The sequence below is a fragment of the Colletotrichum godetiae genome, assembly GCF_030913485.1.
Source record: "Colletotrichum godetiae strain CBS 193.32 chromosome Unknown BDP55scaffold_3, whole genome shotgun sequence".
In the NCBI taxonomy this organism is placed as follows: Eukaryota; Fungi; Ascomycota; class Sordariomycetes; order Glomerellales; family Glomerellaceae; genus Colletotrichum; species Colletotrichum godetiae.
The window spans coordinates 1,422,696-1,438,384 of record NW_026851251.1 but is presented as its reverse complement, the minus strand read 5'-3'; the positions used below and the strand labels follow the sequence as shown (position 1 = coordinate 1,438,384).

General features: G+C 52.7%; 2 protein-coding genes across 2 annotated transcripts; both read right to left on the bottom strand.

Annotated features, from left to right (window-relative positions):
* Nucleotides 1–1,072: 1,072 nt before the first annotated feature.
* BDP55DRAFT_626713 (uncharacterized protein) lies at nucleotides 1,073–1,648 on the bottom strand (the record flags this gene model as incomplete). Its single annotated transcript, XM_060571661.1, has 1 exon — nucleotides 1,073–1,648. The coding sequence occupies one exon, from the start codon at nucleotides 1,646–1,648 to the stop codon at nucleotides 1,073–1,075; it is 576 nt and encodes a 191-aa protein (XP_060435810.1).
* Nucleotides 1,649–5,847: 4,199 nt separating this feature from the next.
* On the bottom strand, nucleotides 5,848–6,221 carry BDP55DRAFT_626712 (uncharacterized protein; the record flags this gene model as incomplete). Its single annotated transcript, XM_060571660.1, has 2 exons — nucleotides 5,848–5,992; nucleotides 6,058–6,221. The coding sequence occupies 2 exons, from the start codon at nucleotides 6,219–6,221 to the stop codon at nucleotides 5,848–5,850; spliced, it is 309 nt and encodes a 102-aa protein (XP_060435809.1).
* Between the last annotated feature and the right edge of the window lie 9,468 nt (nucleotides 6,222–15,689).

The window sequence follows — 15,689 nt, the reverse complement described above, 5'->3', positions numbered from 1 at the left end:
CGCTAGACAAGGGCGAGTGGCAGGCCAGGGGAAAGGAAGCAAGGCGAAGGCGAGGGACTTTGCGTTGAGTCTCACTGACAGTCTGGCATTGAGGAACATGGAGCAGAGACAGACAAGACTCGAGAGAACTTGGAAAAACACACACACACAAGAATATGCGCAAAAGACTGGGGAACTTGTTCGCGTGGATTCGGAGCTGTCGCATGGACTGTGCCGGCCTCGTCCAGTCATGTTGCGCGCTGGCGGGAGAGGTGCGGGTACGTGACGGCCAAGGGTGGATTCGGGAACTTTAATTACTAAGGCCGTTGTGTCCGTCCGGGCGAGTAGCTCCTTCCAACTTTCCTGGTTCCAAGGCTCCAATGTTCTTTCGGTGACTTGTTAGCTGCCATTTTCTATGGGTGGATACATTGTGGCTACTCCTTGACAGTAATGACTCAGGCAGCAAACCCCGAACTGTTTGCGACCTCTGAGTGGCTGGCCACGCTCTCTAGCCTCGTTTTGCTGTGGCTCACTCCCTTGTTCGTACTTGAGTATCCGGACCAAGCATTGAAAAAGCAATGCTGGTTGATTGGAATGGGGCCCTGACACTGACAGTACATCTACGGATACCTACCTGTGATCTGGCACGCTGGCTACGATATCGAGACAGATACTGAGAAAGGGGATGGGCAGAAAGGTAGGTAGCCTCAATGTCCAATTCTTCCCGAGATCTGCCTCTTCCTCCCATTGTCCTATGCCTTGGAAGTTGACAGGTGACGACGTGTAGAATACGGTATGAGATGAAGTCGGAGACGGGACGGATACGTCTAGTATACGCTCCGAGGCCGACTAAGCGTGGCATAGGTATTCGTACGGATACTGGAGGTGTCAAAGGCGCAAAAGATACTTAGCTGTCGCAAGTTTGAAAAGCCCGTTCGGTCACAAGTTCACTCTCGGCCCCTCACCTCCCTCGGCTTTCCAAAATGGTTCCCGCAGCGAGATGACGACTCTGACCTGCCGCCTGAGGACGCGAGATTGATTGATCATCGCTGCGCATCAAAGAGGCCCAGCTATATTCGTACTAAGAAACGGTCTAAAGCTGCGCTGGAACGTCAATTTGTCCAACGCCTGAACGCACACGACCACCAAAAACACGGGGAAATTTGGGGCTTGCATCCCAGGGGCTGGCCAAAGGGGGCCTCCCAGGGCTCACGAGTCCAGGCGATTGCCAAATCAGGCCGATGACTCCTTGATGTCTTCCACCCAATGGCCCCCCTTCTGCGAGAAGAAACCGGCACCAGTGCACTGGGTTGCGTGGGGCCGCTTCAAGGCTGGAGACGTTTTGAACTTTTGACAGAAATGCATATGGTCCATCTCCAATATTTCCCCGGGGCTGTCCAATTGACATGAGTTTGTCCGGATAGAAGGTACGAGATACCTGCTCCTCCCCTAGCTGAGCCAAGTTGGAAGGTCGTGGACGCGAATAGATGGTACCCGAGCTGTGGCCAATCAGAGCCGGTGTAATGCTGGGAGAAGCCGGAAGGCGCGGGATGGTCGGGGAGCCCTTCCTGCCTCCACTCGGGAGCCACTCAGGGAAGGACCAAGTGCTCAGTTCCGTCCTGTCGGGAAGCTGCCTCCAGCCCCGCCTTTCCATTCCGTTCCCACCCATTGCTATGTTTCGCCCGCCACTGGCTGCACAACTCTGCACAGTCCACACTTGCCTCCCCCTGTTCCGGTACTTCCCCGCCGGTAGCGTCTGCTAGTCGTACCCATTGGTGATTCACCACCAAATTCCCATCCTCGCACGCAAAATTTTCAACACCAAATCCATTATCCAGGGGCCGTGATAGCTGAGGCGGACCCTTTGCTCAGCTCCTATCGTCTCCTGTTTTCTATATCGATGATCGTGGCTGGAGTTATCATTCAATGGTAAGACTGGCACAGCTGGCCAGTTACGACATCTGGATAACACAGATCTCTGACCTGTGACCAGACATTGCCAACGATGCTTGAGCTTCCCCAGTCACAACCGTTGACTTCAGGTGAAGGGAGGGCTGGCACCAAGCTATGGATCGCCGCCGCCAGCAACACGAACGAAAGAAGAAACAACAAACTACGGACCAGCATCAAATTTCGACCCTTTTTTCGCATCGGCAAATTGTCCTCCTTGCAACCCCTGGTTTGACTCCTTTTCTGAGAATCTGAGACCCAGCCTGCTACGGATACATAGTTTTCGATCCCCATGCTCTTGGGCCTGCCTGTCGCCCATCCCTTGCATCCGCGGACGAATGGCGGTGCGCCCAAACTGACAATGTAATCTGCCCCTCCAAGTCCCCGTGGACCCTTTGCTTCAAGGGTCACTTACCGCATTTCTCTGAATCTCGAACACGGCCCGGAGATGGCGATGAGATCTTCATTGCCAATTGTCTCGTCAACTGGCAGCGGGAGTCATATTGGGCCAAAAAAAAAAAACTGGCCTGGCGGTGTAAAAGCTTCTCAGATTCCCTGTCGTTACTATGGCAGACATTGTCAATGTCGTGCCCTAACAGACGCGACGCGTCGAGACAATCGAGAAACCGAGAAATCGAGACGCCCCGGGAACCCCTCCTCCGCAATTGGCGAGGCACGCACACACAAGCGGCAGCATTTTCCAGGCATCTAGCAGACAGCCTGGTAACCGTGGTCAAGCACCTAAATTTCCCGCAACCCGTGGGGGCGCCTCATGACCTTTCTCATCACGAGGCCATTCCTCCACGAAAAAGAGCCGCCATCGATTCTGCGGCACGGCGCAGAGCCACAGTCTCACAGATCCTAAAACAGGATCTCGGTCAGGCACAAGCTTCCTGCCAGGCATGGATGACCATGGGTGATGTGCGCCGCAATGCGCAGGTACTCGCCGTTGGAACCCTTTAGGCTCCGAATGCTCACGAACGTAGGCACGTCAGACTCGGAGGAACGGGCTTCTGGTTGAGCCGGCTTACCTCCGCGGATGCGGACTGAACGAAAGTTATCCCCGTGCCTCCATCATCTGTTTGCCGACCGCCGCCGACGGGTTAGAGATTCAGTAGCTACCCGTCCGCTGGTCCTGTTCCCGTTTCTGCCCTGGTCACGTCTGATGCCGTCACCACGGCTCGACCAGGGGATTTGCGGCTTATTCATCACCCGCCCCTAATGCGCTGCAACCTGCGTCCGTCCGGGGGTTTCGCCTCCCGCCTGTCACCGAGATGTGTCGGCTCGGGACCTCGGTGTGGGCTGTGGAGGATCGACGCCCGTACCCAGTCCAGCGGACTCCAGCCCAGGTCTTGACAAGGTGACATGTTGACTTCACGCTTTTCCACGTGGGGCGCAGCGTGCAGTTTTCATTACGTGCGAGCGGTGCCGTGCACAACTAGCATCAGGGAAGACGCATTGCGCTATTCATTACGCAGCATCCCAACTTGGATGATCGTCTTTAGTTTGCAGTTTGCACATGTCTGTTTGCCACAGGTCCGCTGTGGATTTAGCAGAGTGGCTCCGAGAAGGAAATCCGATCATCTCGGACTACGGACATGCGTGGTGTTGCACGATGCATCAGGGATCATGCAAGGCTGAGCTTGCTGCATTGACGACATGCAACCGCTGTTGAGTTACTGACGAGTGACAAACGAAACCACAAATTACACCCCTTACTGAGTATCTGCAGAGTTGCAATACCCTTACGGAGTACTGACCCTGGAAATGAAGTTGCAACTCTGTCCACTGCACCTATCCTTTTCTTACAAGGGGCAGATACTCCATTGCATAATCGTATGTGGCAGACACAAGTTCCCTCTCAAAGGGCCAAGTTGCATAACCAGATGTGGCATGCTTGGAGCCAGGGCTGCCACTTGCAAGAGGACTATGGCATAAATCTAGGGATGCTGGGCTGTCTGACGCGGACATGTCAACATCGTGTGGCTTGATATTGAGAAGGAAGCACACGTGAGCCCTCCATGACGACATTCTTCCACGCGTGATAATCTCAAGTACATATGCAGGTTGTGTAGGCAGCACTCCAGTAGCACTTGGCAACTGAGAGCACATCACTGTGTCACTGTGCCATGGTTGATTATACCAGAAGAGGATACAGAGATGTCATGTTCGTTGATGCTTTTTCCCATGCCTAGCCTATCAGCCGCTATTTGGAAATCCTAGAGGTCGACATGAAAGCGGGTTGATCTCCCATTATAATGATTTACACGTCCGCATCTTGTCCACGAAGAGGATGATTCTATTGATGATCGAAGAGTGGTATCAGATGCCAGAGTATCGATTACATTATTTATGAGCAGGACTTATATCACGTCATTTTGTAGTGAGTATCTTACATTGGTGAGTATCTCACATCATGTAGGTAGTTTGTCCTCCATGCTGGTTCCCACCGGATTCGCCTACAAAGCCACTGATCCTCAAAATCGACATCCTCAAATTACCAACTTTCTCATGTACCAGAAGAGTCTTGTCTTGATCAACTTTGGTATCTTGCATGGAATCGTGACGGGTATCTTTTGGAGGAATGCACCGAGCTCTCGTCGTTGACTCATGTGGCCCCTAAGAGCTCCAGGCAAAGGTGAAGTGTTGTATAATCACAATAACAGCATGACGGCATCCAGCCTTGAAAGTTTGAGACTTACAGGAAGAAAGGGGGGCTTTTCCCCCTTCGTGAGAAAAAATGGCATCTTTGAACGCTACAAAGGTCGATGATTGACTTTCACAAACCAGGCTTTGGGGGGAAAACATATGGTTGATTATGCACATCAAGGTAAAAGTCCTGGGGAGAAGGGTGGCGACGATGGAGGCGTGCCTTCCTTGACCAAACGCTCGAAAACAAGAAGGATGCGAAATCAACGTGAAAGTTGAGTGTCTCTTAATAGAAGATGAAGGCATCCATGTTATCTGTTACCCATTATTGCAAAGGTCGATGGTGACTTTCACATATCAAGGTGTGGGAAGCGATGGGGCGGCAATCACGACTCCATGGAAAGCAAAGGCGTCTACGGTGGGTGATGGAGGCGATGAAGGAGATCTGCCTTCATCGATGTAAAACTCGGAAAATAGCAGCCTCAAGGCCTCGAAGCAAAGGTGTTGGGAAGTTTGTCGTTCAGGAGGATAGTGGCATCCTTGATATCCAAAACCTGAATATGGTGTAGGTAGGTTCGATAACGGATTTCATACGGCAAGATTCTGGGAACGAACGTGACAATCGTGACTACATGAAAGGTGCGAGTTGTGGGTAAAGGGTGATGATGATGATGATGTTGATGATGATGGATCAACCTAGCTCGGTCCAACACCCTGCGAGCAGTAGTATCAATAATAGTAAGCATGAAGCATAGTTTGCTTGATCATCGTAGCATCACAAAGACAGGGCAAGTGTAGCGGGTGTTTGTTTGTTAGGATTGATTTTTATTTGATTCATCGTCGGTCTTTGAGTCTCGACATCTTCCTCCGCTCTCCTAGTCTGATCCCTCGGCATATAGCCTCCCTCGCGTACCTAGTGGTATCGTTCTTTTCAAGTAAAGCATTCTCTCTCTCTCAAATGTGCAGATGACTTGAAGTCATCGCCATGAGTATTCCCATCCATAAACGCCATCGCTTGCTAAAAATGTTCATCCCAGGTATCATAGTACCATGCAGTCGCTAGTATTCAAGAAAAAGAAAACGCTCAAAAGATCTTTCTCCACACCAGCCTGGGTGTTCCGGTTGCAACTCCATTAGGTCCAGCTCTCATTAAGGTATTGGCGGTAGTAGTGTGGTGTAGTGATGTTGTAGTTGTGTGATAGTGATGTTGATTGACAAAGGAGATTGAGAGTTGAGATGTAGTTGTATATGAGACTGCTGAAGACCCATTTATCTGTAAGAGCTGCCGACGGTGGAGATGGAGGCGCTGGACATGATGGGCTGAATGGAGAAGAGAGGGCGGGCAGGGAAGTCGGAGTCGAAGTCGGCGATGCCGATGCGGCTGGCGACTGCTTGTTCCTTGAGCATGGCAATTCTAGAGGAGACTTATTAGTTATGTTGATCATTGGATGTATGGTGAAGAAAGGATTGTAGACATACTCATCTGCGCTGATGCCGGCGAGGTCAAGGTTGCATTTTTGGAAGTTGAAGGGAGCAGAGATCTCGGACCCGCGCTGCTTGACCTCCTTCCTGTTGCGGCGGATCACCTTGTTGAGGAAGACCTTGAAGCCGTCGTTGGAGTGCATGGCTGAATCGTTTTGCATTGTGGTGGTGGTTGTGGTTGAGGATGTTGGGTGCTGATGGTGGTATTATATGTTGATGTTGTGTGTAACTCCAGCGCCGCGGTTGTGTACACAGGGATAAGAAGTGTTGTTTGTTTGTTGATGGTGATCGAATGGATGATTCTTCAAGTTGTTGATGTTCGAGATTTCCGAAGATGCGGGAAAGATGAGTGGTGATATATCCAAAAGTGATTCCCCCTTGTCTCGTGGATCTGTTCCCGATAATCTTGCTGTGTTCCTGAAATTCTTTGCTTTTTCTTCCAGCTCTCTGGTTCCTTGGTGTTCTTGTTGGTGGAGTTTAGACTCAGCCTTAGAATCTGATGGTCAAGAGTATAGATTGGTTAATTTATTGGATCGTTGTTTAATTTGATCTTGTTGTTGATTTGAGTACTGGTGGAAGAAGCAACGAGAGCAGAGGGTGGGAAGCGAGCAGAATCATATATCTATTCCCAGATCGGCGGACTCAACCATGGTGTGTGGTGTGTGACGAGCAAAAAGAAGCAAGGAGTGAGGTGAGGAGGAGGGTGAGGGTGAGGGTGTGCCGCGCTAGCATGTTGAAGACGTGCGTAAGGCACGTACGTCCCCGGGAACGATCGCACGCCCCCTCCTCCACTGAATCCATCAACTCCACTCCCTCCTCCCTCCCTCTCACACCTCCAGGCTCTTAACAATACACCCCGTCCCCGTCCCCGTCCGCCTCTCTGTTCTTCGCCGTGGACTTTCGGGAAGTGACTCCCTTGGGTGTGCCAGTCATCTCATCAATGCCAAAAGCATCCGAGGGAGGGAGGATAGAGCAAAGCCGGGGAGCGGAAAGGGTGGAGGGGAGAGGGGGTGTGAGTGGTTGTGCGTACGGCCAAGACTCAGAGTGAGCAGAGATGTGGGATGAAACTGCCGTGTGCAGAATCGCACTCCCAGGAACAACCATACTGGCACGACTTGACGGCCTACAAACGCAACGCATGCCATCGTAAAGTCGACCAAAGAAAAGCGTCCGTCCGTCGGCCGACGGACGCCACGGACGCGGAACAAGGTTAGGCGGGAGAGGCTAAGTACGATGGTCCGCAAGGATGTGGAGGAGAGGGAGGGAGAGAGGGGATTTCGTGAGTGGGTGTGTATCCATTGCAACGGACGTAGAGGCGATGGGAACTACACGCTACTGCCTACCGATAACGACGATGATTGACACTACCGCCTTGCTACAGATTTATTTCGCTTGCTGGGTTAAATGCGACTTCTTTGGGAATAGTTGATGATGGAATTGAGAAGAAGAGGCACGATGGGGCTCATCGGTTTGGGCTGAGCATCGACGTTGTTGCAATATCGGTTTGTTTTGAAAAGAGGTATCTTACGTGGGCTGACTGTACCGCAGCAAAAGTGAAATGTCAAACGGCATTAGGTGATTAGGCAACAGAGTTTCCAATTCATTTTCGTGCCCACGTCGATGAAAAGTACTTGTCACTGCCTACCTACTCCCTGGTGAAGCAAAACGACGAAAACGAGCTGCTGCAAGAAGTACCAGGCAGAATAGAAAAAAGTTTCGACTCCGTGTTTGGATCGAGCATTGGATCGGGGACGTCGGGAAATTCCCCAACTCACGAGACGGACAGGGGAACAGGGGGGAAGATCATCATCACCGCCGCGTGCGCGTGGGGGAGGAGACTCTCCAGTTACTCACAGACGGCCGGCCGTACGCTGATCGCCGAACGGCAGCCCCTGGTTGGAATGGAATTCCCTGCGACCCTTGCAAGTTGCGAGCCCTGCGCTGCGCTGGGCAGTGAAGTGAGGGTGAGTGAGTGTGAGAGTACCGACTGAGAGTAAGAGTGAGGGTGAGACAGAGAGAGAGTTCGGACTGACTGAGAGGGCTGAGTGTGCAAGTGAGTTGACTGCCCACCCTCCCATCGAATCTGAAACTCGGCGCCGTAAGGCTCACTCACTCACTCACTCATACGGCACACTGCTACCTTTCCGTCCGTTGTGTTGTATAATAAGAAAAAGAGAATTTGTTTCAAGATTGAGAGGATGGGTGTGTAGTCATGGGGGTGGTGGTGTGTTGCTTCGTAACGCTGCTGCGCAATACGCGCGCAACCACTCTCGTGCCTTTTTGGCCCTACGGATCTTACGTGCGGTGCTGCGGTGCCGAGTGATGCGCAGTCGGCCGGTTCGGGGCTGGTGAGTGGACGAGAGATGTCATCGCGGACTACACACAGACAGGCACTACTTTACTCCCGCACGGTTGGACTGGTTTCTTTGATGTGACGATATTTTTTACCAACGGGCGACTGGCGTTCTTACCAAAAGGCCGTTTGCTTGGAAGGCTTTGCATACGGATTCGCCAGCTTCCAGATTGTCCAGAGCGCCCGTAGCCTTGCGGCGCGTCATCACGCCTGCCGGCCGCGCACATTGTAGGAGTGTCGCGGAGAGGAGCGTTGAAGATTGACCGTGACCTTTCAGGTAACATGAGCATATGCAGGCACCATGCAGGTCCCGCCGACTCATCGCGCCGCGTCCGCGGGATTCCAGATCGAGACGGCCTACAATCTGTCATCGCTCCTCAATTTGGGAACCCAACTCTCTCGGCCGAGGGGAAAATGGCACATCGCCGTCTACCCTACTCCCCAGTCGCCGCCGTCGCCGCCGCCGTCGCCGCCGCCGAAGCAGGCCCCGTGATGTGCTCCGGCCGTGCCCGCGGGTCCCCCCCCCCCCCTCATTATTTCTCACTTTACTTAGACGCAGGACCCTTGTCCCACTGCCGCATTGAAGATTTGTGTAATTAGGTAAGGGAAGAAAGGAAAAAAGCGATCACGAAACTGCCCTGGTCCCCCCCCCCCCCGCCGCGCGCGCAGTGTGTGTGACGCCCGCCTGTCGCCAACCCAGACGGCCGGAGTCCGGGGGCCGGCGGGGGGTCAGCGAATGTGTGTCCACTGCTAGCAGCCCGACCCAAGCTACCTTACAGTGGGGGGTGTAGCCGTGTAAGTTGCAGGCATCTTATTCTGCTGCTGCGCACGTAAAAGCCGACCGCAGATTTAAAGTTGTATTGGGTTTGGGCGTGGCATCGCCATGAGGCATGGGTACGAAGAGGTAAGGCATGGAGGGCATGGATCAGGTAACTTTAAGGGCTGGGGAGATAGGACCAGGAGGAGAGGGTTACAGCAGAAGCCAGCGTGATGCCGAGCACTAGGTATGTACACTACAACTACGGAGTACGGATACACACCTTCTTCGCTGGGTGAAGTAGAGTTTGTCATCGGAGCTTTCCCTTCATCTTCAGGCGACAGCGGACAGGGCTGCCGCTACGAGACGATAGGGCTCTCACTCGGTTTTACGGGCTGTCTTGTTTGGGAGGGTCGTATTACTCCGTTTATGTCCGTCGCTATCGGCATCGCGATCGTGGGTTGAAGTTACCAGTTGCCTCTCGCGATGATCGTTGGCATGAGGCATGAAGCATGAGCATGGTATTAACGAGGGGCCCAATGTGGACAGTGGTAGTACGGCAACGGTTTCCCTAGTAAAAATCTGAATCCGTACGTCTGAGTCTGTATACGGCGGCATCATCGTACGCTAGACACTAGACACTCGGGTTTGACCTTCAGACACGCGATCGACAAGACATTTGTACCGGATTCCAGGTTCGGAAATATGTCGTCGTGGTGTTACGAGTATCGAGCCGGCCGAGTTGCGAGGCTTGAGTCTCGAGTAACATTCCTCTCCGTTCCTGCCGTGGGAAAGTGTGGGCGTCACTCATTCCAATCTCAACCCATCTCATCCGGCCATTCCAGCGTAGCATCAGTCTAGCCCTTCAGTCCTGCTACTCCACGTACTCCCAAGTGCTCCCATCAAACTGCTGTCCAATTCTTTACCGCTCTTTTCTTCAGCAGGGTTTCCAACGAGGCTGGTTCACATTCCAGCACCTGGGCCTCTCTTCCAATCCGTACTAATTACTCAATTACCATCCCTGCTCCGCTTACGAGCAGCTGGAATGCGATGCGGAACCCCTGCGACAATGGTCAAACCCGTCCCCTTTGGGACTGAACAAGAATCTTTCCACTTGCAGGAATGCAATCAAGGACCCCTGACACTTTGGGCATTCCTTGGGTCTTCGTGCAGCCCTTTTTTCACTGTCCGCAGTAGGTGATTGATTCTTGGGTTCTTGATGCATTAGCAGCATTTCTCTAGGCATCATCATCATCTTCTTCACCAATGATACCAAGACTCTTGGCTTCTATTAATGGACCATGTGCTGTACACGGAACAGCACATGAGGGGGGTGAGGTGCATTTTTTTTTTAGTCGTAGATAGACTCGTAGTCGGAGCCGTGAGCCTCCACAGCCTCAACGCCAAGGCCTAGAACGGACTCACGTTTCGTTTGGACAACATGAGTGAGAGAGAGACAGAGAGAGAGCCACAGCTCGAGCATTGGAAACATCTCCAAGCCTCAACCGTTTTAGAGATGCTGACACAGCAAGCAACAATAGCGTGGAAACGGGCGCTGGGCTCAGAAAAAGTTGTCAGCGTGTCAGAGGGAGAGAAGCACAGAGCACTCACTCAACAGTGTAAATTATCCGTAGCAAGACGTGTAAGATGTTTTAGTGCACAGAGCAGATACTGAACCAGTTTTGGGCTTGTCGTGGCGTCTGTTTCCCCCCCTCCCCTCCCCTCTCAAAACTCTCTCTCTCTCTCTCTCTCTCTCTCTCTCTCTCTCTCTCTCTCTCTCTCTGCCGCGCCACATCCGCGTTTGCCAGCGTGCCCTGGCAGCGCCTTCACAGTAACAGGAGCCGAACCTGCATGGAACTAACGCCCAACTTTGCCAAGTTCAGGTCCCGTGGGCCGTGGGCCCCAAAAGACGCTCTACCCTGAAGAGTCTAGCAAACGAAGAATATGGACGCTTTGGGACATGCCTGCGAGGGCTTGCCGGCTTGCAGCAGGCGTACGCCCACCAAGATGCGGTGGACGAGGGGGGAGGGGGAGGATTGGGGCTGTCGGACTGGCTGCACATCGTCGGACTGAAGGGATAGATGGGGTTAAATTGGTTGGCGGTAGATCCTCATCACCAAACGTCCATCACGGGTTCGAATGCAGAAAGTGCAGGTACCGGTAGGTGCGTGCTCATGTCGCTGGCAGCTGCTGCACTCGGAAAACACGGATGAGATACCGATACATCACCACAACTGCAATAGTGTATGATCGAGTTACACGAGCGGGATCGTCAGGACACCCACCAGCTTACAAGCTGAGTTCAGAGGCGTGAGGGCGTGGCAGTATTGGAGATAGCTGCAGGGCCAAGCAGACGCAACCACTTACTCCGTGCTTTCTCAATTTCTCACGCGTCTCACTGGTTCCGAGCTGGTGGGTTGTGAACCCCGGTGATGGTGACACCTAGATGATGGATTGATGATGATGATGATGATGATGGCGGTGAACCGATGATGCAGATGATTTGATGCTGACGATTCCTTATTCCGATACTGCAGTACCTACTCCGTATCCGTACGCACGAATAATTGATTCCCAATGATTTGGAACGTATGCTTGTTCCCTGCCTTTGCAGCTTGCAGGGCCCCTTGGCTGCAGACTCTCATCTCGCCCAGCAATCTGCAATAGGCAGATCATGGCGAGAAAAGGATTGTAATGCTTGCTTTTCCTTCGCTTGCCCCTGCAGGTTCGCCATGTGCCTGGTCAACCGAAAAAAAACTCTTGAGAGTCTTGACCGGTAGGTAATAACCCAGTCCGTCTCAGCATGTTTACTTGTTCTTCTCTCTGCCCTTCAATATCGGGATTGGACATACCTAATCCCTCTCAGCCCCAAAATCTGCCAAATCGTGAAATGATGTGCCATTTGCCAATTTAACCCAGCAAATAGACTCGAGCCAATAAACGCCCCTCTAGGACCAGTACTGACAGGGCCATCTTCTTCCCGATCGGGGGGGGGGGGGCTTTTTCAGCACGTATCAACCCCTGGTCAGATCCAATGGGGCCCTGCCAGGCTTGCCAGCTGGACCTCTCTCGCGCGTCCCAGGGCAAGGGTTTGGCAGCTCGCCTCGTCGACGCCGTGTCCGCCAGCCTTGGAGGGATCTGTGTGATCTGCTGCAGAGAAGAAAATCCCCTCCCCATCCCCTGGTGGCTGCCAAACCATTTCCATTGGATCGAACCCGACTGTTCGTTAGCGTCCGCAAGCTCCAGTATGCCACAGCGGGACTTGCTCGGACTTGAAGAGGGGGTCAAGAGGGGGGATCAGAGATGGAGGACGCGGCAGAGGCAGAAGACGGCGTCACGGAAGCACCGCTTTCCAGGTCAAGTGCCTCCCACAGCAGCTGAGTTACGGCCGAAGAAGAGTGGGGATCCGTGAAGTAGTGGTGGAGAGGGGTGTGTGTGTTTCTACAACCTGTGATCTGATGAGCTAGTTTGGATGCGGATAGTAGCAAGAGTTGGTAGATAGGATAGGTAGAGAGGTGGGTTGATAATTTGGTAGAGTTGAGGCAGACTGTGAGAGAGAGGTGGGAACATTTAGCCCAGCTTACCTAACAGATCTTCAAGACTTGACGGTCGACGGATGTGCGGTCCTTGAAGCCATCGTCAGCTTGACTGGTGACTGACAGAGCCTCGTGAGCCTCCCTGACAGCGAATGCCGCCAGCAAACTAACCGATGCGGAGTGGTGCAAGGCACAAGAGTTGCACGCTACGAATAGCGGCTGCCCCCAAAACTCCAATCTAGAGAGCCCCACCCTTCCCGCTCAGCACTGGCCTCCGGTGGCTTAACTAAGCGTCCCGTCCAGCGCCGTCCTCCTTCGCACCTTCTTCTCCAGATCAGCGCTTCCTTCCACCACACGCCCCTCATCCCGAAGCGACCGGCTCTGGACGGCCCCACTACTCACCGAGGGGAGTCATTGGCCAATTCGGTCTTGATAGTGGAGACACACACCCGTCGAGCATCTTGACATCTTGCCCGATGCATCGATATCGACAACACCAACACCACGGACGGATCACCGACCCAAGATAGCCTCGTCCAAGTAGCCCCAACATGGCTGAACGCGGCAGTTGCTCTTGGCTTTGATGACTTGCCAAGGCCTTCCTTCAAGCCCCTCCAAGGGCCCAATTAACCCCCCAATCGGCAGTTTCTTCCTCATCGTGCGGCTCTCATAAGTCTGGTGTAGCGTACGATGCACTCTCAAACTTGGCAAACACAGCATCAAAACCATCGTATATTCCGTTTGCGGAAAGTTTCAAGACTCCAACGTCGGGGCGAAGCACGAAAGCAGGGTAAATTCTCAACTTCTTCTCTTGTCTCCTCACTATTCCCATCCGCCCATCCCGCTCTGTAGTACCGCACCTTGTGCCACTGCGTCCGTACGGAGGAAAGCTTCAAGGAAACGACTGAGACCCTCCGAGCACCATCTTTGACCTACGAACGAACACGCCCTCTCCCCCCTTTCCACCTTTTGCCTCGCCCAGCGGCCGACGATGTCTCCATCCTTGTTATATTTTTCGACCGCATTCGAGCAAGTCGACGGTTTTATTGCGGCGTACCGTAGAAGAGAAGGAAGGAAAAAAGTCGTTATCTTCCCACTGAAACGATGGCAGTATGCCTCATGCGATATTGTTTTGTTTCGTCCATGTCCGCAATGAGACAAATTCCGCAAGGGTTCCATTAAAACCACTCACTCACACACTGGAGACGAATCCTTGAAAATCCTCGCGATGTTCTCGGCCATTGCCACGCAAGCTTTCCATTGTTTAAACTCGAGAGACATCCCACGCGTGCGCGGCCGCCCGCACGCTCTTTCCAAACGTTCATGTTTGCTTCCAGAATTCGGAGGGTCCATAACGTGAAAGGATGTTGATTCTCGTATACCTACCTACTGTCCGCAATTGGGACAGTACAGAATTCAAGAGATGGACCAGTATTGTCAAGCTTTCCTGCAGAATATGTCTCGCACGAGTCGGGAGAAACCTCCATATGGCTCTTGTTTTCGCCTCCGAAATCTTGCCTCCTTCAAACATGTTGTAAGACGCTTCCGGAGCCGTACCTGACACAATTTTGGCTTCAACGTCCAAAAAAAAAAAAATTTAGAACTAAACAACAGTCTGTCACTTTTGTCTGAATGCGACGAGACGACGCACGAAGGAAAGCTTCACGAGGCTTTCGGGAGATCTTGCACTCGAGGTTTCCAGGTTTCAAGGGTCTTGCATGGTGTTTCGATGCTTAGCTGTCTTGGCTGTGATTTTCACTTTTTTTCTCCCTTCTGCCTTTTTACCTTTAACAGTCGTGTGTGTCTGTCTCTGTCGTACCCAACGGAACATTACTCATGCTCCATACTCTCCCTACGACTTACTCAGAAGCATAGAGTTTATAGCATTTACGAACAGGCCTAGCCCCCGTAAGAAGTCGTTCGTCTCATGAGGATACCAGCACGGGTAGGAAACCCCGGTCGCGATAACGAGACGACAAGTGGTTTCCTCGCGCCGTTTCCGTGTTGAGCTTGAGCTTATTTTTCTATATGTGCGTTGTATCCGCCATGCAAGGGAGGGGGAGAGAAATGATGACACGTCCCCCTTTCCCCGTCCTCGGACTGCTGCACACGCCTCCTCCACGCCATTCTCACGCCCAGACAGAAAGCGTAGTAAACAAAAGGGAGATAGAGAACGTGTGTAGATGCCGAAAGCGGATACACACTCGGGGCATGCAAACGCACGAACGCATCACATCGCAACAGCGGCATCGCAAACTGACCACTCACAGCCTCGATCTCGGAATTCGCCATGCCTATGCCACGCTGCCACGCTGATTGATCTGCGAATTTACCTGCCGTCTTCGAGACTCGCATGCTCCGAGCGCGGCCGTGGGCCCACGGTGGGATCACGGAGCCGGCGTCGGGAATGGAGACAGATGCAGAGGAAAATAAGAACACGAGGGAAAAGGGGGGAGTTTAGCGTGCCAGCTCATCGGGGACGTAAGGGTTAGACAGCAGACAGAGCAATCATGCTTGGGACACACAGATCACCCACTACTGTACACTAAGTGGTATGATTTCCAACCCGACATGATGAACCATCTGAGCGTACCAGCGCCGTTGACGTGAGTGACACTGACACTTGACGCTGTCGGCGGGTTGGGTTGATCATGCCATTGCTTGAGCCTGGTGCCTACTTCTTGCTTCATACGAGTTTGAAAAGTAGTCACATCACATGGCAGGTTCTCTAGTTGCGTCCGCTCCTTGGCTTGGTGCAGGCTGACTGAGGTGAGGTGAGGGTAAAAAAAAATAAGAGGTATCTTTGATTTTTCCAAGCGTTAACAATATCGTGATCGTGCAACTCCACTTTCCATCGTGCATCCTCCCCGATGCTCTGGCTCAGCCCAACCGTGACACAGACATCCGGCAGCCCATTGCTTCACAAACTTGTCAAGTCTTGTCAAGTCTCGGAGGCTACCCATATTAGTGTCCACAAGAGGAG